Source organism: Branchiostoma belcheri, unplaced genomic scaffold, assembly GCF_001625305.1.
Source record: "Branchiostoma belcheri isolate BF01 breed outbred unplaced genomic scaffold, Haploidv18h27 scaffold41, whole genome shotgun sequence".
Taxonomy (NCBI): Eukaryota; Metazoa; Chordata; class Leptocardii; order Amphioxiformes; family Branchiostomatidae; genus Branchiostoma; species Branchiostoma belcheri.
In genome coordinates, this window is record NW_017804032.1 from 2,704,833 (window position 1) to 2,726,949 (window position 22,117).

General features: G+C 38.9%; 2 protein-coding genes across 4 annotated transcripts in view; both read right to left on the reverse strand.

Moving 5' to 3' along the window:
* The window catches only part of LOC109477798 (von Willebrand factor A domain-containing protein 8-like), a 32,475-nt gene extending 17,376 nt beyond the window's left edge, over positions 1-15,099 (reverse strand). For all 3 annotated transcript variants that reach the window (XM_019779189.1, XM_019779187.1, XM_019779188.1), the window contains exons 1-23: positions 14,972-15,099; positions 14,550-14,627; positions 14,079-14,239; positions 13,648-13,761; positions 13,274-13,442; positions 12,619-12,696; positions 12,102-12,217; positions 11,644-11,747; positions 11,145-11,251; positions 10,916-10,987; positions 10,559-10,635; positions 10,193-10,268; positions 9,615-9,750; positions 7,777-7,902; positions 7,082-7,287; positions 6,469-6,620; positions 5,211-5,322; positions 4,640-4,778; positions 2,770-2,963; positions 2,179-2,289; positions 1,904-1,968; positions 1,664-1,789; positions 1,268-1,344 (exon numbers count right to left, since the gene is read on the reverse strand). In XM_019779189.1, coding sequence (XP_019634748.1) covers positions 1,268-1,344; positions 1,664-1,789; positions 1,904-1,968; positions 2,179-2,289; positions 2,770-2,963; positions 4,640-4,778; positions 5,211-5,322; positions 6,469-6,620; positions 7,082-7,287; positions 7,777-7,902; positions 9,615-9,750; positions 10,193-10,268; positions 10,559-10,635; positions 10,916-10,987; positions 11,145-11,251; positions 11,644-11,747; positions 12,102-12,217; positions 12,619-12,696; positions 13,274-13,442; positions 13,648-13,761; positions 14,079-14,239; positions 14,550-14,627; positions 14,972-15,019 — 2,644 coding nt within the window. In that variant the 5' untranslated portion in view covers positions 15,020-15,099. The remainder of the gene's footprint in view (positions 1-1,267; positions 1,345-1,663; positions 1,790-1,903; positions 1,969-2,178; positions 2,290-2,769; positions 2,964-4,639; positions 4,779-5,210; positions 5,323-6,468; positions 6,621-7,081; positions 7,288-7,776; positions 7,903-9,614; positions 9,751-10,192; positions 10,269-10,558; positions 10,636-10,915; positions 10,988-11,144; positions 11,252-11,643; positions 11,748-12,101; positions 12,218-12,618; positions 12,697-13,273; positions 13,443-13,647; positions 13,762-14,078; positions 14,240-14,549; positions 14,628-14,971) is intronic.
* A 403-nt stretch (positions 15,100-15,502) lies between these two features.
* Positions 15,503-21,293, reverse strand: LOC109477744 (von Willebrand factor A domain-containing protein 8-like). The gene is made up of 11 exons (XM_019779090.1): positions 20,895-21,293; positions 20,428-20,505; positions 19,399-19,454; positions 19,178-19,252; positions 18,729-18,839; positions 17,683-17,850; positions 16,964-17,128; positions 16,689-16,738; positions 16,184-16,292; positions 15,862-15,966; positions 15,503-15,649 (listed from the first exon to the last, which is right to left on the reverse strand). Exons 1-11 carry the CDS (start codon positions 21,028-21,030, stop codon positions 15,503-15,505), a joined length of 1,200 nt encoding a protein of 399 aa, XP_019634649.1. The 5' UTR covers positions 21,031-21,293.
* Positions 21,294-22,117: the final 824 nt, after the last annotated feature.

Consider the following 22,117-nt stretch of genomic DNA (forward strand, 5'->3'; position numbering starts at 1 on the left):
TAATTTTTTTTTGCTAAATGATCATTGACTAAATACAATATAACGTTAAGTATATGTAACCACTACAATTAATTTTCTAATTTTATTTTATTTTTCTATTTTTATTTATTATTTATTTATTTTCATTTTATTTTTATTCTGTTTTATTTTATTTCATTTAATTTTATTCTATTTTATCCGTTCTATGCATTATCAAACTTCTCCTCTACTGCTAGAGCTACTAAAACTTCAGACCGAATATATTAAACATTTTAATTCGCCCCCTCTAGCGGTTTGGGCCAAATTGCAGCTTTCCAAAAAAATCCAAGATGGCGGCGGCAGATCGGGGCGCGGCTCGGCGATTGCCGATTTCATTGTATTTTCCTTGGTCTTTTACGCGATTCAAGCAAAGAAAACAAGTTGACCACAAGAACAAAAGAGTAATACAGCACTGGGAATCTAATGGTCCGTTTCGTTGGGCGGTAATTTCTCATTTCAAGTGAATATTTACTTGCGTCACAGTGATTTATTCACCAATCAAAAGCGACATCTTGCGACTGAAGCAAATATGGAAGGTTAATGTACATAATTTATGTCATTGATTTATAGGTCCAATTACAGCAGCTATTAGCGAAATTCTAGAACATTAAATGCATACTATGATATAAAACAATGGTTTTGTGGTAAACAGCATTTCCTCTTTTTTAGCAACTTCGTTGTATCAGAATAACGACACTATCATCCGGTAGGTCGACACCACAAAGTAAAGTATACATGCAGAGTAATTGGTTTCATTGGGTTTTTTTTTCACGGTCGAAATCAAGATTTATTCAGTCATCCAACCATCCAACCATTCAACGTACATATTTTACCATTCAACGTACATATTTTGGAGCACAATATCTCGGCCGCTCAGGCGGCCGAGATAAAAAAATTCATTACCTAATGACTACAAAACCTTTCCAACCAACATGAACAGCCAATCAGCACAAACGATAGGTCACATGCAGACATGAATAGCCAATCAGCACCAAGGACGATTTACATGCAGACATGAACAGCCAATCAGCACCAAGGACAGGTCACATACAGACATGAATAGCCAATCAGCACCAAGGACAGGTCACATGCAGACATGAATAGCCAATCAGCACCAAGGACAGGTCACATGCAGATAAGAATAGCCAATCAGCACCAAGGACAGGTCACATGCAGATAGGAATAGCCAATCAGCACCAAGGACAGGTCATTTGGAGACATTTACTATTAAATGACAAAAAATGCATACCAACTTCCCCCTCTTCATTGATAGCATGTAACTGGCTCACTGGAGAACCTTCTTCAGGTCTTGTAAGGAGGAATTTCCTGGAATAAAGTGATAACATTCTGTCAACAACAAATCAAAAGGAACTATTTCAACCACACAATACTTTTTCATCATTTAACAGTTTTACAAGTAATTCCATTGTATATCAAAGTACAAATCACTAGTACTCTTGAAAGCCTTAGTGAAACAGTTGTGAAAACAAATTATCATAATTGATAAGACATAACAAAATAAAGGTCTTGTACATTGTTCATACAGAATAATTAATATACTAGTACCGACTCAACAGTCATAATTCATGTACATAATATACATTTTGAATATTTCTTCAGCTCTATAAGACTATGAATGCCCTACTTGTTCTTATCTGCGTCGGTGAGAAGCCAGTGGTCAGCCGACACCAGATGGACATCTGCTATGGTCAGTGGGACGGACACAGAGTAGGCTGTACCATCCAGTACATTCACTACATCCAACTTGTTCCTGTTGAAACAGTCACTGTACATTATATATCTTTCCGTGCAATGATGTTAATTATAGACAAAATGCTATTTTTCATGTAAAATGATACAATCATGGAAATTTCAAACTTCTTACCCATTTTCTTGAAAGAAGACCACCCAATTCTCATCAGCAAATTCAGAGCACATCTTGTACTTTTCCTTCAAAATCGAGATTAAAAAAAAACATCAATATCAGTAGAAAAGACAATAGAAATCATTTCAAAGTACACCACATGTAAACCTTGAGAAAACTATAGTTATATGTAAGACTTAGGGCATTATTAGGTTCTAGGTGTAAAATCAAGCTTTCTCTCTTATTGTTTGATAATATTATACATGTTGTATATTTAACTCATTATATGTAGTTACCTGTTCACTGAAGTAGCTGGAGACTTTCCTTGTGGCATTCTCCACCACATTAGTGAGGAACAGTCTCCTCAGGTTTCCTGTCATGGTGTCAATCAGCAACACTACGTTGGTCTGAAACATTCACACAAACATCAGGTGACTGTTTTTCACTAAATGCTGTTTTTCTTTCCATGTGTTAGCTCTGTTGTGGCTCAGAATTAATTTTGTAGCCTGTATCTGTATAGCAGGTATAACCGCCCCTCAGTGTAGCACACCAGCTTCACAGGCACATGGCATGGCCATACATGTAGCGTCTTAAATTACACTGGCTGACCTGTTACACCTAACCTTTAACCTCTAACTGTAAGTGTTAACTAAAACTATCTAGGGATGATGCCCCTACTGCACTTGGTTGCAGAAAGTTACACTTCATGATCGATCTAGAAAAAAAACAACCTGCTCATGGTTCTTAAAAGACATCTGCCTGGTATGTAGTATTCATTTTATACAGTATGAAATTAGCGCTATTACCCAGAATATAAATGTCTGATATCCTATTTAAAGTTCTTATTATCTATGTTCTTTCAGTTGCCAGTTTAGTTTAAGACATACCTTTTCCTCATGAAGCAGCACCTGCCCCTCTAAGGGTCCTCCGAGGGCTGCCACCTTCACACTGGGCTGCCAGGACCTCAGGCCGGGGAACACGTCATAAAGGTCAATCTGCCGTATAGTCTTCCCATTGGTGTTCATGCTGTAGACTGAGATGGGGTTCAGGGTGGTCACGTGAACTATATCAGACTTGGATCCTGAAAAACAAAGAGGTCATTATACCATTTGATTAAAAAAAAGCTTGTTTTGCAGTAAGCAAATAATCATCCTATGTGTCTGAATCACTTCAATCCGGTGTGTACTGTTACTAGCCTGAAGTTTTGAAAAGTGAAGGAACAAACTGTATGTCCATTTCTGTATATGATCTGTCCTTGGTGCTGATTGGCTGTACATGTCTGCATGTGACCTGTCCTTGGTGCTGATTGGCTATTCATGTCTACATGTGACCTGTCCGTGGTACTGATTGGCTGTTCATCTCTGCATTATGACCTGTCCTTATTGCTGAATGGCTTTTCATGTCTGCATGTGACATGTACTTGGTCCTTATTGCCTATGCATGTCTGCATATGATCTGTCCTTGGTACTGATTGGCTATTCATGTCTGAACATGATCTGTACATGAACATGATTACTGGAGTATGCCGACGTTGTTTGGGACGGATTAACTGGTAAAGACTCTGACTTAATTGAATCTGTTCAACTCAATGCAGCTCGGATATGTACTGGCGCAATGAGAGGAACAAATAGTAATAGCATCTTGTCTGAGGTTGGCTGGGAAACCATGTCATGTAGGCGTCAAAAGCATAAACTTGTAAACTTTTACAAAATTATCAAAGAATTAGCACCAAAATACTTACAGGAATTGGTACCACTACAAACCCGTGACTCCACCCCCTACAGTCTCCGTACTGATCAGAATTACGTCTTAATTCCTGCTAGAACTGAGAAATTCAAAAGATCTTTTCTGCCTACTTCCATTGTTTCCTGGAATAACTTGCCATTAACTACACGGGCATCAGCATCAATTGCCATCTTTAAAAAAGAGTTGGAGACGTTTTATCACAGCCCTCACACTCAACCTCACTTTTCCCACGGTCCGAGAAACCCAGCTATCCACCTTACCAGACTCAGACTCAACCGCAGCCAGTTAAACTTTCACCTGTTCCAACATCAATGTGTGCCCAGTCCTGCGTGCAAATGTGGTCACTTCAACGAAACAGCTGTACACTACTTCCTACACTGCCCACTGTACACTGACGAACGCATTGACATGTTATCATCGCTAACTAACATTCTGCCATTTGACACAAACAACGTCACCGACAACACTTTATGTTCAACCATTCTCAGGGGTAACCCCTCATTGTCGTTTGTCAACAACTGTAACATATTTGATGTGGTTTTCAACTTTATTTTGCAGACAGGACGTTTTGTTTGATTTAGTTGATTCATTTTGATTTGTACACCAGCCTACTATGTACCCTTGTTATTTCTTCTTATTATTATTACTTTGTTTTATTGTATCCTTTTATGTGTGAGGAGAGGGCTGAGATAAGTTTTATAACTTTTTGCCTCATCCTCGGAAAATAAATGTGAATAAAATAAAATAACATGATCTGTCCTTAGTACTGATTGGCTATTCATGTCTGAATATGGCCTGTCCTTGGTACTGATTGGCTATTACTGTCTGACTCTGCATATGACCTGTCCTTGCTACTGATTGGCTATTTATGTCTTCATGTGACCTGTCCTTGTTACCGATTGGCTGTTCATGTCTGCATTATGACCTGAGCTGATTGGATGTTCCCTTCTTCTCATGATATCAGGCTACAAAAAAAACTATGTTGCCTACTACACACTACACATGTCCTACCTTTGGTGACTGCTACATCCCCAATGATGTTGGTCTCATGAATAGGGAGGTACCAATGAGCCACCAGCTCACTAAACTCAGTAGATCTGTCCTCCATTCTCTCCATTGGGAACTGGTACAGAGGCATCGTCACAGGGCCCTGAATCAAGAAATAAAGCAGTGTTTCCTCCCTCAGTTGGCAATGACATCCAAATGAAAGAAACATGTGCTTCAAACTTGTGTGAGTGATTTTTGTTCAAATCAAAGGGGAGACATCACTCTTTTATATTGCAAACATCTCCAGTAACTTGAATGTACTTTTTTATCAGATTTTTTACAGCAATTTCTTTTAAAATACTTGTCTCTACTTTGACATGATATTGAGCACAAATGTCCCAAAATTAAGATTTATTTTATATACATTTTGTATTTCTTTTATCAGAAGAGACTCAAAATGCTGTCAGTAGTCCACCTAATCTTAAAATACATATTATAATACATGTATATAAAACAAACAAAACCAAAGTACTACAAGACTGCATTGTGCATGTTGCATCTTTTCTAACTGTACCTTGACAAGTTAGACACTAACCCTGATCTTCAGATGTCTCTCTTCCTCCACAGGACATAACAACTTCCTCCTGCTGCTGCCACCAGTTTGGATGTTCCATTGGGAGGTGAGTTTGGGGGCTGGCAGGGCAAATCTATGACAAGATGTCATGCACGTGTCAATGTAAACCCAGATGGGGGGTGTACCAATTTTTTCAACCAATGCTCAGATATTTCAAAGATTTTGTAAAAGATTTTCTTTTGGTGTATGAATAAAATTAGCATAAACTCCAAGTGTAATTTGTTCACTGAGATTATACAAACTTAAGGATCTCCTTTGTGTACAGTATATCATTTCCTTTACAAAAAAAAGGCCCCATCATGATAAAGCATTAAGAAATTTGTACTTTTGTTTAATCTCAAAATTACCCTGTGATGACTTTGACTTGGTTTGCAACATCTGATTTTATGCGGACAAAACAACAACTTACTTGATACCATTTACCTATCTATCAATTTCAAAGTTTAAGATAACTGTCAGTCTAATATGTCCAGAGCTTCAGGGTTGGTCATCTTTTCATGATACAGCCATGTGATTAAAGAAATAATTCATACAACTTTCAAAGGTAATACTACAGAAGAAGCAGACACAAACAGGCATTGAATCATAGATTTTAATAGCATTTTTTTTCTTTATTGAAATGTTCCCATTATTTCACTTGTTCAGAAACCAAGTCAAAGTTCCACAAGCTATAAAATAAACCAATAAGTTATATGCATATGACAAGCTTATCATGAGGACAATCCCATCATCTAGGACACTTCTTCCTGAGGATTTTTCTAAAATTCTTGTTCCATCTACCATACCCATGATAAAAAAAAATATCCAACATGATCCATCACAATACAACCATACAATTACATACAATAATTATCATGCATTTAGCTTATATATCTAGGTGAGAAAGTCCTATTTCCACCAAGTTTAAAATCTAAAATGAATTTTGTTACAATAATATTATTATTGTCAACATCACCACACTGATGACTCACATCACATAAATATTGATTGCCTGACACAGGCAAAATCTTATTAAGATGCTTCATACAACTATTCATAATTATTGGGTACACTTTGGAGATCTTAGTTACACCATACTCTGCATGAGAGAGGATTCTAACACTTTATAATGCTTTTCAATTCTAAAATATTTCACAAAGAGATATAATATGCCACTCTGGCTCTATCGTGACAAGACTTAGTATTTCATGTGACCTGCACAAGGAAAATCAGTGCTTACTCTTTAGCAAGGTTGACGCTGTCTGGGCGCGCTCCTATGGGGATGCCATGTTTCTGTAGTGTGGACACAAGCACTTCCTGCATCTCTTTGTTGTAGGAGTCAAAATCAAACACGTTTCCAACCACACTGGCCAGGCCTTCATTAGGGAATTCCTGATGAAAGAAAACAAGAAACATTGAGTATGATCTTTCTGTAGAAAACTTAAAAGTTTTGAAACATTTCTAGGAGAACATACATTTTCTTTACTGATTCAGAATGGGAAGTATATTGTGCCAACAAGAGTTTTAACCTCCTTGATTGTAAACTTTGACATTATGTGATGAGCATTTCAAGAAATTCAAAGTTCTAACTCTCCAAATTGGCCACAATTCCATTCAAGAACTCCTGCTGTCTCTCCAGTTATGTACGCAGGCATGACAAGGCTACATGTACTTCAGATGTTACTGCAGCTCTTTTTTTTTTTCTTTGGGAATCAAGAAATATGTTCAACTTTACAAATAACTTAAAAGACACAAGAAATTTGACAGAAATCTTTAAATGTGAGTGGAAAGTACAACTTGTATACCCAAGTATGGTATCAGGAAAAACCATCAACAAAACTTCATTTTCTTACCTCTAGATGTTTGACGATGTTGACGACCTCCCTGGTGGAGTATGGGTAAGATATGAGGCCCTGGTCTGCCATGTCACGTAGCTCGCCGAATGCCTGGACCAGGCGCTTCAGGATGTGTTCTGGTACGTCGGGACCATACTGTCGCAACATGGACATCTCTGAGTCTGGGCTGGGGTTGTCCACTGCATGGCAGCTGAAGATATCACCTGGAAAAATATCCACATTATTTTTCTTTCTTCTTTGATGGTGTAAAATCATTCTTTAATAAGAAAAAGACTTAGAGTCTAGGTCACGTCGGCCATAATTGACCGAACATGCAGGGAAACATTAGATGCCTAACAGTACGATACAATACATCAAGTTAGACAATGTAATGTTGCACAATACAACAAAGACTTCATGCAAATATTCAATTTCTCATCAGACTGAACTGCCCATATAGGACAAGGTTTGTTCCATTTAAAGCTAGTGCGGGGGATAAAATAATTTTTTGACAGAAAGAAAAGAGGAACAGTACTACAGGATGTCAATAAGGGGGATAGCCTTAGCTTGTAATTAAAATAAAGGGGGGCAAGCATGTTTCTGACTGCCATTTGGAGAATGGATCATGTACAGACCTACTTTGACATATATATGCTACAAATATGATTCTAATTTACATGTTATAATTAAATCATTGTATACAATATCCTCACCCATGGCGCCAAAGAAATCGTTGCCCAAGAAGGGAAACCCGGGTCGGTTGGCTAGAACAATCATTCGGAAGTCTGGGTGCATGGCGATGATGTTGGCTTTCCCTGGGTGGGCCTGGACTGACTTTCCTGTGAAACACAAGGAAATGAGACACTGTATTTACAGATAAAACTACAAAATGTGTTACACAGATCAGGCTGTAGTTACAGGCACCTAATATGTTTGATAACGTTCTTGTAGAAAGCACCATCAGATTCTGCTTAATTCCAATAACACTACAATAAATGTCTGAAACTTGGCAGCTGCCCAGTTTCTTGGAGGGCAGTGGCAGATAAAAAATGCACTTCTTATCAGAATTGTTTATAAATGTGACTGTCAGGAATGTAAATAATGTCTGAAATACATGATTGACGAATGTATATTAAGTCTATGTAGTCTTCAGGGGAAACCACCAAGACTAATACAGACATAAGGCTTTACAAACAGATTGCTGATCAATTGTTTATGACACATTGGAAAATGGCAGAACACAGTCAAATAGAATAGTTTAACTTGTAAGAAAATACATTACACAATAAAAGAGTGAGGAATTAAAGAGAAAATCAAGTTGCATTGTAGAGAGACCTACATATACAACTAACATCTGTAAACACAACATGTACATGTATTACAGATATTCTAAAAATCGGTCAGTATTGGGCGCATTACATGTACCGATATAAATATTTGCTTCCATCTAACTAGTCAGACTCAATAAGATTACTTCAGGGACTCTGTCAGTTGTGATGAAGGTCGATGGTGTCGTGTGACTCTCGGTCGGGCTCCCGTGGTCTCTCCTGATCGTCATGGTCAAAGTACAGCTGTCCCCAGATGATGCGCAGGATCGCCCGCAGGCTCAGGACCACCAGGAGCGAGAAAACCGTGACCAGGACCGCCACGCGGATGATGTTAAAATTCGCGATGATTCCGCTCTCCTCCCGCCTGGTCACTGCCTCCCGATCCGTCGTGTTTTCGTGCTGAGAGGAGTTATACAGCGGATCCCAGCCACTGGCGTTCCATCCGCCGTCTCGTGGCGTGGCGTAGAATCCTCCTGCAGGCCATTCCGTTGAGTTACCGCCCCAACTCATAGTAACATCGTCAACACAGTTCAGGAACTGTTACAGCCAACGCCATTATTGTCTCTCCATGCATACTGGAGTATTTTTCCTTCGCCAGTCAACTTCCTACTGATAAAATTCCTGGGCCAACCCACTTGAACTCTAAGCAAAAAGGCCAGCTATCAACCTTAGGATAAGCTAGGGGGAAGGCAAATAAAAACGTAGCTCCCACAGGGTAACAGGAATGCTCTGCTGACGCTTTGTTTGACACTTATCCCAAATGTGGAGCCTGGAAAATGTCTTGGGAAGGGATTATGGATTTTTAGTGCTTTTAGTGATCTGACCTCAGCTCACACACAGTAGGCACTAATGTGTGGCACTGACTCATGCTTTTACCAGGAAACTAGACTACATTTGGGACAATTAAAGTGACATCATCTGTGCTGTAATTTACCACAGAAATCAGATATGTGGAGGCTGAAATTAGTACAAATTAGGTACAGAAAATGTCACTCCTACGAACATTATGAGCTATGAAAATATGTCGCTTAATATTTTCTTGCAAATTCTTTTTATAATACTTCTTCTTATCCAAATAAATAGAATGAAATTCCTGTGTTGACATGTAGTTGCCAATTTAGGTCGCAACAATTAAGTCTTTGTAGTTTGTACTCATCTGTAGTTATAGAACTGGGAGTTGCAGATAATTGGACACAAACAGTGAAACTAATTTCCTGTTGTACCTGAGACAATCTTTCTTCCATCTGCAAGAATCATTTCGCCGCTCTCCACCAGTGCTTTGAGTATACATGTCACGTTGGTCGGGGCCTTGTCTGCCTCATCTATCACCAGGATGTGGCCAAGCTTCACAGCACGAACCTACATATAACATTCATATCAAGCTTTTAGCCAGCAAACATATTAATCATTATGATCATGATCATTAATCTAATGGCCACATCAAACAAAAGATTATATATTTATTCAAATATTGTCTTCAGTTAACCATGATGCATTAGAAAAACTCTGTAAATTTGTATACAAATGTTAAAGAAGAGAGAAGAAGCATGTACAGCCTAGATATAGATAGCGCATAGCATAGTTTACCTCTACCTTATTTGTAACTTAAGTTTAGTGGTGCATTTAGCCCCATTGGGGCATGAATATGCAATAAACGTCATTGTCATTGTCAATCTAATAATTGTCTAACCACTAAAGCAATGAAAGTCTTTTAGAACATAAATATTGCAACTATTGCAATATTTATGTTCTTTCATTAATTGCAGTGTTTTAAAGTATATTTTGTGTCTTTTTCACATACCAGTGGTGAATCTTCATAGACAATGACTCCGTCTTGTACATTTGGTTGCAGGGTAAGTGTCTGGACTGTGGTGTCTCTGAGGATCCAAGCAATGAGATAAAGCAATTATAGACACATAATGTCAAATAAAAATAATACATTGTCTAGTACATACAATGTAGTATTGTACGCCAAAAAGCAGATATGATATGATTTTGGAAACGGTCACACGTTTCAGCTAGTATCCACTAGCTTTCGTCAGTGACTGAGAGACCAGGGGAGAAATGCAGGTTTATAAGCACAAACTAATGTAGTATTGTCTTATCAAAGCATTATAATGTTAGCGCCTCCTAGCAACTAACAAGTGAACTGCTAATGCACACTCACCTGTGGAGTTGTAGATACTCTCTTGGTCTGTTTAGTAAGTATAAGAATCGATCCACAATTTTGTTCTTCCCCACACCCTGTATATAAAAAACAATTGCAAATCATGCACATTATAATTAAATACTGCTTTTTTGTCAATATACTAGTACATGTACAAACAAAGTACCTCAATAATACTCTAAAATACCAACCTCAAACTTTTCATTCATACATAAATTCAAATGAAATCAGATATAAACTTACAGCTACAACATTTGCTAAGATATCACAACTTCTGCTGTGACACTACACATAATATGAGATCTAGATTGTACATGTATGGTGTAAGCAGTTCAAACATTTTCAATTTTACCTTACCTGATTTCCAACTAGCAGAAGATGTTCCCCCAACATGAAGTCTTTCAGCATGTCCTCCATAATGGAAAGGTGCTGAGGGAAAAAAAAAGTTTCGTAAGTTGTGACTTTACTGCATTCTACTGAAATTCTCACATTGGACAAGACAGTAAACTACAGAGCATGTGCTACAATTTAGGTAGATTTTGTACATGTATGTCGGGTGTACAAAAGAAAATGTACTGAGTCTTACCTGTGCGTTGTCATAGAAGAGTACATCAGGAACCTTCATTCTGTTCTCAGGGTTGTACACCTGTGCTGTGGTGGTACCTATCCTCACCTGCCCATCCTTTACTTCACCTGTGAGAGACACAAAGAGTCAGCAGCAATGTATAACAGCAGCTGATCCTACTCCTGTATAAAAGGTCTCCACCCCTTAGATGTTGCCAAAATTGTGCAACTCTCATACGGTCAATTTTACATAATTCAACTTATATTTTGTAATTTACTTTTAAAGATTTGCCCCTTTTGCTAGATGTTGATAATCGAAAACATACAACTGTATGCCTCCAATAAAACATTATTTTTACATGTACCTTCTAATTCAAATAAGTTAATCATATCAAGATACTGAATATAATAATTAATAACACAATCATAGAAAAATTTGAACTCTCTCTTCCTTTAGCTCTTCAACAAAGCTGTCTTAATTCACCACTCTCTAGAGATGAATGGGCTACTTAAAGACTTACATGACAGCATCTTCTCAATGTCCTTTTCTTGGGAGGAACTGGCTTCAATTCCAGCATCAGATAAAGTCTTATCCAGTGCTGATCGGGCTAGCTTTGGCAGAAATCTGTGAGGAAAAAAATCTTTATTTCGAAGTTTTGACAAAAATTATTGCAGTACCTACGCACACACAAAAAAAAATTTTAAAAGTCCCTGCCAATCCAGTGTTGCCAGTGAACCAATTGCAAGTACTGTAAATGTTTAAATATCTGCAGTGGTTTTAATTTAGCAGTTTTTGCAGTGACTTCCTACCACATACTCATGACACAGCATGAATGTATGTTTACAATTTCAACTGACAGAAAAACAGAATTCTTTCAACACTGCATACTTCAATCACCACGAAAACCACCTTTCCCCCTCTTCCTCCTTTCCCCACAAAAATAAAAGACTGTACATTAACTGTTACCGTACTCCCTACCTTGAGAGACAGGCCTTGTTGACGGCTTCGTTCAGATTCTCCTGTGGGAACTGTGCCGCCCGTCTGGACATCCGCAGGAGTTGTCGTGTGGAGAGAGACGAGGACAGAGACAAGACCTGTGGGACAAATGTTACATTGTGCGAAAAATGTTCACAGAAAAATGTACCTGTTGCATGTTTAAGGGTAATATTCAAATGGACAATATGCTGAATTAGTTTGGGTGTCAGCCATGTTAGAGATCAGTGGCAGCAGATTAAACTACCGTAATGTAACATGGCTGGCACCCAGGCTACCTGTGCATTGTTATCCTGTCATAGCATTGTTCTCTTAAGTCAGTTGCTAATGGTTACCATAAAAATGATTCTGACATGTACATTTTTTACATCACTACAACATTCATATTAAATTGCTTAAAACTACATAATATCACATATTCCCCAAGGAATTACTGAATGACCGTTAATCCTTTTATGCACTATAAACTGTTCCTTCAATACTTTAATGAAAATGAACATACTGTGTGGTCGCCAGAATCCCTGAGGTCATGAGTCAGTGAGAGAAGTGGTTCAACTGCAGCCTTGGGTGCATTTGAGACCTAAAAATGAAAGAAACAAACAAAAAATTCAAACTCAAAGTGATGCCCTTACACTTCAAATTACTGATTCAAACATTTACTACCTCTATAAACAGACCATCTGAGCATTGTGGCAAATGATAATTCTTCTATTGAGGGAAACATAAAGAAACCTATAGTGGCCATAGACAGTGGTCCCAGACTCATTACTGTAACAGTAATCAGGGCCACCCAGTACACAAATACATGTGTATGCACCATAGTACTGGTACCATTATAGTACTGGTACCACCACAGCCTACCATGCCCTGCACCACTGCAATCTGCTCAGACATGCACAGTGGTCTCATGTGATGGTACAAGAAATGGTCAAGAGCTCTTACAGTTTTAAATATAACATGTGCACAGTCACGTATGTACCATGATACTTTGATAGTACTGGTACCACTACAACCTTCCATGCCCAGTACCACTGCCATCTCCTCAGCCATGGACAGTGGTCTCATGTGATGGTACAAGAAAACTGTCAAAAGCTCTTAGAATTACATGTACAAAGTCATGTATGTACCACGACAGTACTGGTACCACCACAACCTACCATGCCCTGTACCACTGCCATCTCCTCCGCCATGGACAGTGGTCTCATGTGATGGTACATGAACATGGTCAGGAGCTCAGCGCTCAGCCACTGCTGTGTACTGCTGCCCACCACTGGAGGTTCCGCCAAGCCAACGATACGGAAGGACGGATGGATGGGGAAAATCATTCTGAAAAAAAAAACAATCAGAACATTTTTCATCAAAAGACACTGGAACTCATTCTAAAGAAAGCAATTAATTTACCTATGATACAATAATTAATGCCTGTGAGTATCAAGTCATGGCTTTTTTTTCTTTGTATGATATACACAAATACAAACAGTCATTTCATATGATGAAAGGTTCCCATGTTGTCAAGTTATACATTCCATACCTTGTTGCCATTTCTTCATCAGTTATCTGGTGTTCTGTCTTCACTGCTTCATATCTGTCTTGTCTGAGAAGTCTGGTGCCGTCATGAAGAGTCAACTCACGGTCGTGGACAAGCCTAAATAGGAAGATATCAAGGGCTTGTAATCATTTTGTATTAAATTTTGTACGCCTGGTCTTAATCAAAATTGGACTAATCTAATACAGTAATGGGAGAGATTGGTATGAGTTATGTTTATTTAATTACATATATTTTAGATGAATAACAAATACATTGTGCAGTAATCCTTCTTTGTTACATGTTAGTTGCACACGTTTTTACAAAAACAAACTTTTGAACAACATACATGTACAATCATGTACATGTATCTTGTGTATTGCACAACAAAATATAGTTACTGTGCTACATATAGGTCTACTATATGGATCATATACCTCTGTAAGATAGCCAGAGTGCCAGGGTTGACCCTATGGATCCCGTCCAGTAGTGCTATTCCCCCCTCCAGGGCTGCTGTGACCAGTGGGGAGGGTCTCCAGGCTGTGTCACCGTTAGGGAGGGTTATTCTCTGTTGTAACAAGTCACGCGCTGTCATGTCCTGAACAAAAACATGAAACAGATCAGTTTGCAGAAAAAATTACATTCAGTGATAACAGAATACTTTATTTCTTTGAAATGTGTTTGACCAATGCATGTAATGTTATTTATATCAATTTGTACAGATGGTTTAGAGGATTAAGCTCGCAAAGCATGCATTTCTTTGACCATGAACCAAACTGACCAATTGCGATGTTTCAAAGTAATAGAACATCATGTTGAGAACAGGAATGACTAAATAGCTTCATGGCAATGACCATTACAAGAAACTTCCTAGGAAGGCCATATATAATTGCATACATGTACAGTACCTGGTAGAGCATTATAGGTTCCACTTCATAACCCAGCATATCTGCAAATCTTCTCACAACAACACTCTTTCCACATCCCTGAAAAATAGGGCGTTTGATGAAAAAAATGTTTTTGAAAGTACATGACAGTTATTTGTATATGACATTTATCTTAATCTTTTACAGAATACAAAAATTTGAGGTTACCTTGTTTTGTTTACAATTTACAATACAGCTATTATTACAAGTTGACCTGTAATCTTTTTCATCCAAGTATCCAAAAAACTTTACTGTCCATCTTGAGTTCATTATAGACGTCCAAAAGGTAAACTTAAATGATCGTGAAAAATTGATTTTCAACAGTGATCAACGTCAAAACCTGATATTTGACTTTCTGCAAACTGGAGAATGATTGTAGAAAACTGACTGTGACATTTACATACCTTAGCACCTATGACACAGAAGTCTTTGACAAAGTGTGACTGGACCATGTCGGCAAGCAGGTTTTGGTGGTAGGGAGTGTTTACAAAGTCTGAGGCACTCAAACCAACATCTGGACCACTTCCTGCAGGAACCTAGATGAGAAATCGTAAACCAAAAAATAGTTATTATTTAATAACAACAAAAAATTAACTTTTTGTAACTATAATTCATCATAAATATATTATACAGAATGTGCAGTGTAATCTTGTTGTATTTATTCCAAAGCTGTAAGTGTAAGCAAATAAATCTTCACTACAACTTTTTCTAGAATACGAAAATAATTGCATCTCAAATTGCATTTAGACAATAGTGGTTTACCTTACTTGCACTTTTTCATAGTGGTTACAACATATCATATGATCAAAACATTATGTTTATACACTTCAGAAAAGAGCCAAAGGAACACCAAGTCTAACTTAAAGGTATGTCACAATTATAATTAGATTACAATTCTAAAACATGATTGGACAGCAAGTCTGATGATGGTTTTTCTACTGTTGTACTATACTCACCTGAAGCTGATACTTGTTTCCATTGATTTCCATCTGTACTTCTGCCCGAGACTCGTCTGGTAGTCTGTTGACCCCAAGTACTTTTTGCGAGACTCTTTCAACATCTTTGTCAAACAGTTCAAATTTCTGTAACAAAAACATTATTCAGTAAAAAGACTATAAAATGAAAGCAACAACAGGAATGCTAGGGATCAAACCTGTGACTTCTTGATCTACTGTTCACTAGCCTAGCCACTTGCAATTTCATGCCATCAACTGTCAGCTTTTCAAGACACATTGTAAAACACTACATGTAGATCACAGACATACAAGTCATGTAGTGTTGTGATGATCAGTACCTTTAAGGTATCCTCCACTGCTGTTCTCCCTTCTTTTCCCAGAATGACATCATATGGATACAGTCTGTGTAACAATCTCTGAGCTGGGGCTTCTGGTAGGGCACTCTGGGGGGATGGAAGAAAAAACAAACATCTATCCCAAAATACTACAGTTTTTCACATTGATTAGTCTTAAAAATATGTGTCTATTGCACGCCACCTGCCCAGTAAGTTGTACAACATAATTTGATGTCGCAAATGGCAGATGATGAGCAGAAAAAAACTATAAATCAGATCCTATAAGCTGACAGTAACAATTGTAATCATCATAAATTCACAGTACCAGAATTTTAGCAGCACTGATGAGGTTGTCTGTAGGGAAGTCAGGCAGCCCCAGGGACGAGGACTCCTGGGATATCATGGTTGTGGCAAAGGACAACATCAGGGATGTTCTGTGGACAGAAAAAATTACATTTTTTTTTCTGTGATCCACTATTATCAGCAAAAATCCAATACAGCATACTGTATGTACATGTAATAGGCAAATCTCCAAACAGACTCTATGAAACTGGCAGGGCAGTATTCAACATGCCACTATTATAAAATATATGTATACTGGTACAACTAAGAAAGCAAGATAAAAATGCCCAAAAACTCATTAAAAAAACTCAACTGCCAGAGAAATTCACACACAGATCTATCTTATACATTCAAATCGCACAAAATCATTTGACGATTCGTTTTTGTTTATATTATTCATTTATTATGTCTTAGAGTATAAAAAGGCACAACTACTCATTTCAAAGCTAAAAGTAATTTTAAACGATAAAGAAAGAGGGAAATCATACTTGTCTGAAGATATGTTTGGTGCTGCCTCTGTCAGAAGCTCCAAGTGGTCCTACATGTGGAGAGATCAACAAATCTTTGATCAACTAAAAGATAAAGGGACTATCAAGAGCATTTTCTAATCTTCTCCCTACTGTATAACCATGTTCAACAGAGATTTGGTAGCCAGTTACTTCAGTCATTCACTCAACAAATTTTACTTGACACAAAATTTGCTTACTAGTAGGTACACACTGAATACATGTAAATGGTTAGTACAAAAGTATAAGTATGGTACCTTGAATGGAATGGGGTTCACGTCCCTGGCTTGGAAACGCGAGCGTAGTGGCGGATCTAGAGGGTTACCCTTGTAGCGTGGAACGGGAAGACCCAAGGCGATCACGCGAAAACGTTCATCCACTCTCACCAGCTTCCAGGCATCTAACTCCTCTTTTGTATGATCCTAGAACATAAAGGATGTATTCTGACATTCTTGCCTAATCCAGTAAAATCCTGTATAACCCTGTACCAAGGATATTTCATCTATAATAATTGCAGGAACATAACCATATCTTTTATCAAAGCATTTTCCATACCATCCAACCTTTTTTCCTTAAATCTACCATGTTGACATGTTCAAGGACTGCCATTAACCTTCATCCTGCCACTTAACCCTTTAACCATCACACATTTGGTCTCTAGAGGCTAACTCAGTCGTGAGAAGGTTAAGTTTATTCCTGACATGTAAGACTTTGTCAGCAGAGCTAGAACATACTGCACCTGCGCAAAACTCATATTGTATTTTGCATAGCACTTTGGCAGAAAGTCTCATATAAGGTCATATTCACATATACAAGGTTAACATCCTGTCTGTAGTTTCCAAACGTTATATTGGAAATAATATCGTCTGCAACAGGCAAAATTCTGATCAAAAATGCAACGTTGACAAAACATCCAAGGAAAATTGTGAAAAATCAGGGTTTCTCGCAGGCGCATTACGTTCTGCTGACGTGCTACCTGTAAGAGCTTGTCGTATCGGTCAGCTGCGACCAGAAACCGTCCGTCGTCAAGCTGCATTTCTCTGTTCTCCAGCAGGTTGTTTAAGACAGGCAGGACGTTCCTCTCCGCTTTCTCAATCCCTTCAAGAACTAGGACTCGACCCTCGGTTGCAGCCCGAACTGCACACTGCAAGAAAGGCAGAACAAATCCAGTCAAGGATATGTGGTCAAGCGTCTGGAATATATTGATTTGAAAACAAATAAGTAAGACCACACCAATTTTAATTTCTTCGTTCTTGGATTTTTTTGCAGAAAATTGATGTAGGCATTCTGTGATAAAAAAAAGGTGCCACTGTACATATTAATAACAAGGAGATTCTCAGAAGGGCAAAGACCCAACCCTTGGGGGACATTATAACAGGCAAGAGGATGCAACTGGCAGGCCACATCCTACGCCTACCAAGCCAGCGCCACTCAAAGACTGCCATGACCTGGGTGCCACCAGGGGGCAGAAGGAAGAGAGGTCGGCCAAAGAACACCTGGCGAAGAACCTTTCAGGAGGACCTCAAGAGGGCCAACATTGCCTGGGAAGAGGCTGAGGAGGCAGCAGCTACTCGGACCAGATGGAAACTTGCTGCCCAATGTGCCTGTAGGCACAGGAGGACCTAAGGTCTAAGGTAAGGTACATATTAATAACTTCATTTGCAAAATCATGCCCGAAGGCTAATTGCTTTTACAATCAAGTATACTACTCATTGCAATACAGTAATAGAAGACAGGAAACAACTGTCTGGAAAAACTTCTACTACTACGCTAGCTATTATGGGGTTTGACTTCTTCTTTGAAGGCAGTGGATTAGTGGATTATCAATAACAATTTAAACAACAGAACACTGTCAAAAAGTGATGGATTGTACTTGAAATGTCTCACAGTTTCAAAAATCTGGCCAGTTGCTTGAGTAACTGTTTTCCTGTGTATCTTATTACCTGGATGTCTAACTTTCATTGACACAACTTAACAACTACATGTATATATTAGCCTGGTGACCATTCATAACTACCATACCTGGTCAATATAGAAGGCACTCCCTGAGCGAATTTCTCTCCTCTGTTTCAGGTCAGTTTCTGTACTGTCTCTGGACAGTGCCAGGTACTCCACCTCTCTCTTTGTGATTTCCTAAAAAAAAAAAAATACATGGAATTGAACGTGACAATCATTCAAACAGGCCAACCAAAATAGCACTCGTCAATTTTGTTGATGTATGTATGTATGTACGAACTAGCATTATAGTTATACTTTCGTTTTGGGTTTGAATTCAATTTGGGCATGACTGTTAAAACATACAATACTTGTATCATATGTAAATGTGTGTATTGTACAGTATGTATGTATCATACTTAGTATGTAGTTATAGTACAATGTATGTCTCTATCAAGTTTATACTACTATATACTAGTATGATACTATATAGTAATTCACACTATATGTACGTACGATTACTGAATATTTCCTACCAAATACTGCATGGCCAATGCCCTTCTCAGTGGGCCTGGGGGACCAATCAGAAACACATCTTGCCCAAGGGCATCCTGGGATAGAAAAATGTGATGAGAAAGATGTGATAAGAGCAGAAGGAGTAATACATCAAAGATAGACATACTAGTATCAAATGTTGTGGCAAAATGTAGCAAACTTAAATAATATGTCATAGAAAATTAAAGCTGCCTTTTAATACCTTTTGCATGATCCATCTCAAATGCCTCATTGTTGATTGTGGTAAGGCACCATTTGCTGCAGGGAATTCAAAATCATGAAATACAATGTAAAAACATTCCTTAGGATACTACACTAGAATATGTGAACAACTGGATTTGCAGGTCATTTCTATATTGGTTAGTAAAATATAGTACTAGTTCTCTTGCAATGGCCTAGCCGTGGACGACTCTGGTACCTTTTTTGCATGAAAATGCCGGGACAGAGTCGTGGTGCGATGCATAGGCCAAAACCAACCTTTGCAGTGCTGGGCAACGGGCCGGCCCCGGATTTTTGGTGTCCCTGGCTTCCCGACGCACTCACCTGCCGGGCCGGGGGGGATAAGACCCTAAACAAACGCAGCATTTAACCACAACACGGCCTCGGAGCACGTAACTCCATACAAATCATCGGCGATCTGCGCCATTTTTAATTCAGGAATCGGCCCGCAAAACAGGTCGGACCCTGAGTTTACGACAGATTACGTCGTTATTTTCAACTCTCCAACGTTCAAGCTGCAGGTATCATGACGTAATCTGTCGTAAACTCAGGGTCCGACCTGTTTTGCGGGCCGATTCCTGAATTCAAAATGGCGCCGATCGCCGATGATTTGTGGTTAAATGCTGCGTTTGTTTAGGGTCTTATCCCCCCGGCCCGGCAGGTGAGTGCGTCGGGAAGCCAGGGAAACCAAAAATCCGGGGCCGGCCCGTTGTATGAGGCCCGGCACGGCAAAGGTTGGTTTTGGCCTATGCATCGCACCACGACTCTGTCCTGGCATTATCATGCAAAAAGGGTACCAGAGTCGTCCACGGCTAGCAATGGCCAGGCCCCTAGAACTTTCTGGAGGCACAAATAGCCCCTGACAGTAAGAGATAATAAAATGTGAGAGAAATCAAGGAGCTTCAGACTTGTTTGGGTTTGTTTAAAGCTCCTTAGAGAAACCTAGCAAAAGTAAAAAGTAAAAACTTAAGGTAAAGTAGGACCATGGAGATAGCCGTTGTTCTAGACTTACCATATTTGACAGGGACCAACTCAGGGTTCCTGGGTTGTCTGAGAGGAATACTGACATCTCCGATACTCACTCTTGCATCTGGGGGAAAGGAAACAAATATGATATAATACAGGAACTTTATATTTCAGCATGTAGACCATACCGGTACGGCGGTACCGCATCTTTCCTTGGCACACATGTATGCAAAACGTTCACTTGGAAAAAAACTGTTAGTCTAAAATTAACCTTAATCAACACAAAAGACTATTAAAATCAGTGTAATAGCAACAAAAACAACCAATATCACAACTATTAATAAACCATGTTACCTATATAGCTAACTTAGTAACTAATATATTTTGTTGTTGGTACCATGGAGGTAGAATTTCTACCTCCATGGTTGTACGAAGTTGTGACATGAAACTTTGAAGGGGGAGGGGGGGCTAGCCAAGGGTACCGGCCGGTGTTTCTCATCATAATTTACTCACCGCTGCACAGAAAGCGTGAGTTTACCGACGTCGTCCCCGTGTTGATGAGCCCAGCAAGCAGCCTGATGCGGCGGACGGCGTTGTCAGAAGTCATCCCGACCCGAGTTAGCCGGGTACCGGCAAAAATCGTCTGCATCTGACCTCTCGGACGTGCAGACCGGCTTCACCTGTGACCCACTTTTTCTCCTAGCTTATAAGTCACTCATTACCTTCCAAAGATACCAGTTTCAGTTCATACTGAGCACATACTTTTCACGGATTCCTCATAGAACATAATTTTGCATTTGGGCTGAGGAATGTACACATAGGTGGCGAGAAATGATGACAACTTTCCATCTGAAGTGACAAGTTGAAGACAGTTTTTAGGACCCTACTGGCTGACCTTTACATGGCCGCCGATTGGTAGCCTGTGATTCAGCCGCCGATCCGTGACTAGACCGAGCATAGTGGCCGATTCATATACCGATTCGAAAGAACTGAATTTCACTGAATTCACCAAAATTGAATGCTAAAAACGATACCAAGCGAGAATATAATGTACTAGTACTACTAATACTGAAGATTTCCGACGATTCGGCTAGACAAATGTGTCTTGTAAAATGCCAATATTTTCAGAAACAAAAATTTTACATTGAGTACCGGAAGCCGGGTATGTTTTCGGTTTGGACTTGGTGGAGTGGCTATGGTGTGGGTCGTCTGTGTGTAGCGATCAAATCACTCAATCAATCAATCAAAGCCTTTATGTGCTCGTAATTCTCGATATTTCTTTATTTCTTTATTTCTTTATTTGAATTCACCACATGCAAAAAACAAGTGGAAGGGAGGACAAAACAGGTGTATCAACGCCTTTACAAGTTGTCCTCCCAAACCTGAAATGATAATACAAAACAATACGGAACCAAGTCAAACAATAAACATTAGACATAAGACATCAAAAATCAGTAGACATGAAATATACAATTCGGTAAAAGTTATACAGAGAATTGATTATGTACAAAAATTATCAAATGTCATTATGTACAGATTAAAAAGCTAATTATGATACTAATGCGGCCTTAAAGCAGTGCATGAGGCACACCCACAAGATGTGGACCAGGAGCAGGGAACGTCGATATTGAACTGGGTGTCAAATCTCATAAACGTGGCTCTCACAAGCGATCGCTTGAATGTCAAGATGTTGGACATTTCAGAGGCTTGAACCCCAATATTACGGAGGACAGGAC

Bases quoted from the DNA above. Each gene is read 5' to 3' on its own strand.
- LOC109477744 (XM_019779090.1), bottom strand. From the start codon at position 21,030: ATGCAGACGATTTTTGCCGGTACCCGGCTAACTCGGGTCGGGATGACT. The intron at 19,455-20,427 runs GTAAGTCTAGAA...AATTCCCTGCAG, and splicing joins GTTGGTCCCTGTCAAATATG to CAAATGGTGCCTTACCACAA. The intron at 16,739-16,963 runs GTACCATACTTA...CTCCACATGTAG, and splicing joins TGAACCCCATTCCATTCAAG to GACCACTTGGAGCTTCTGAC.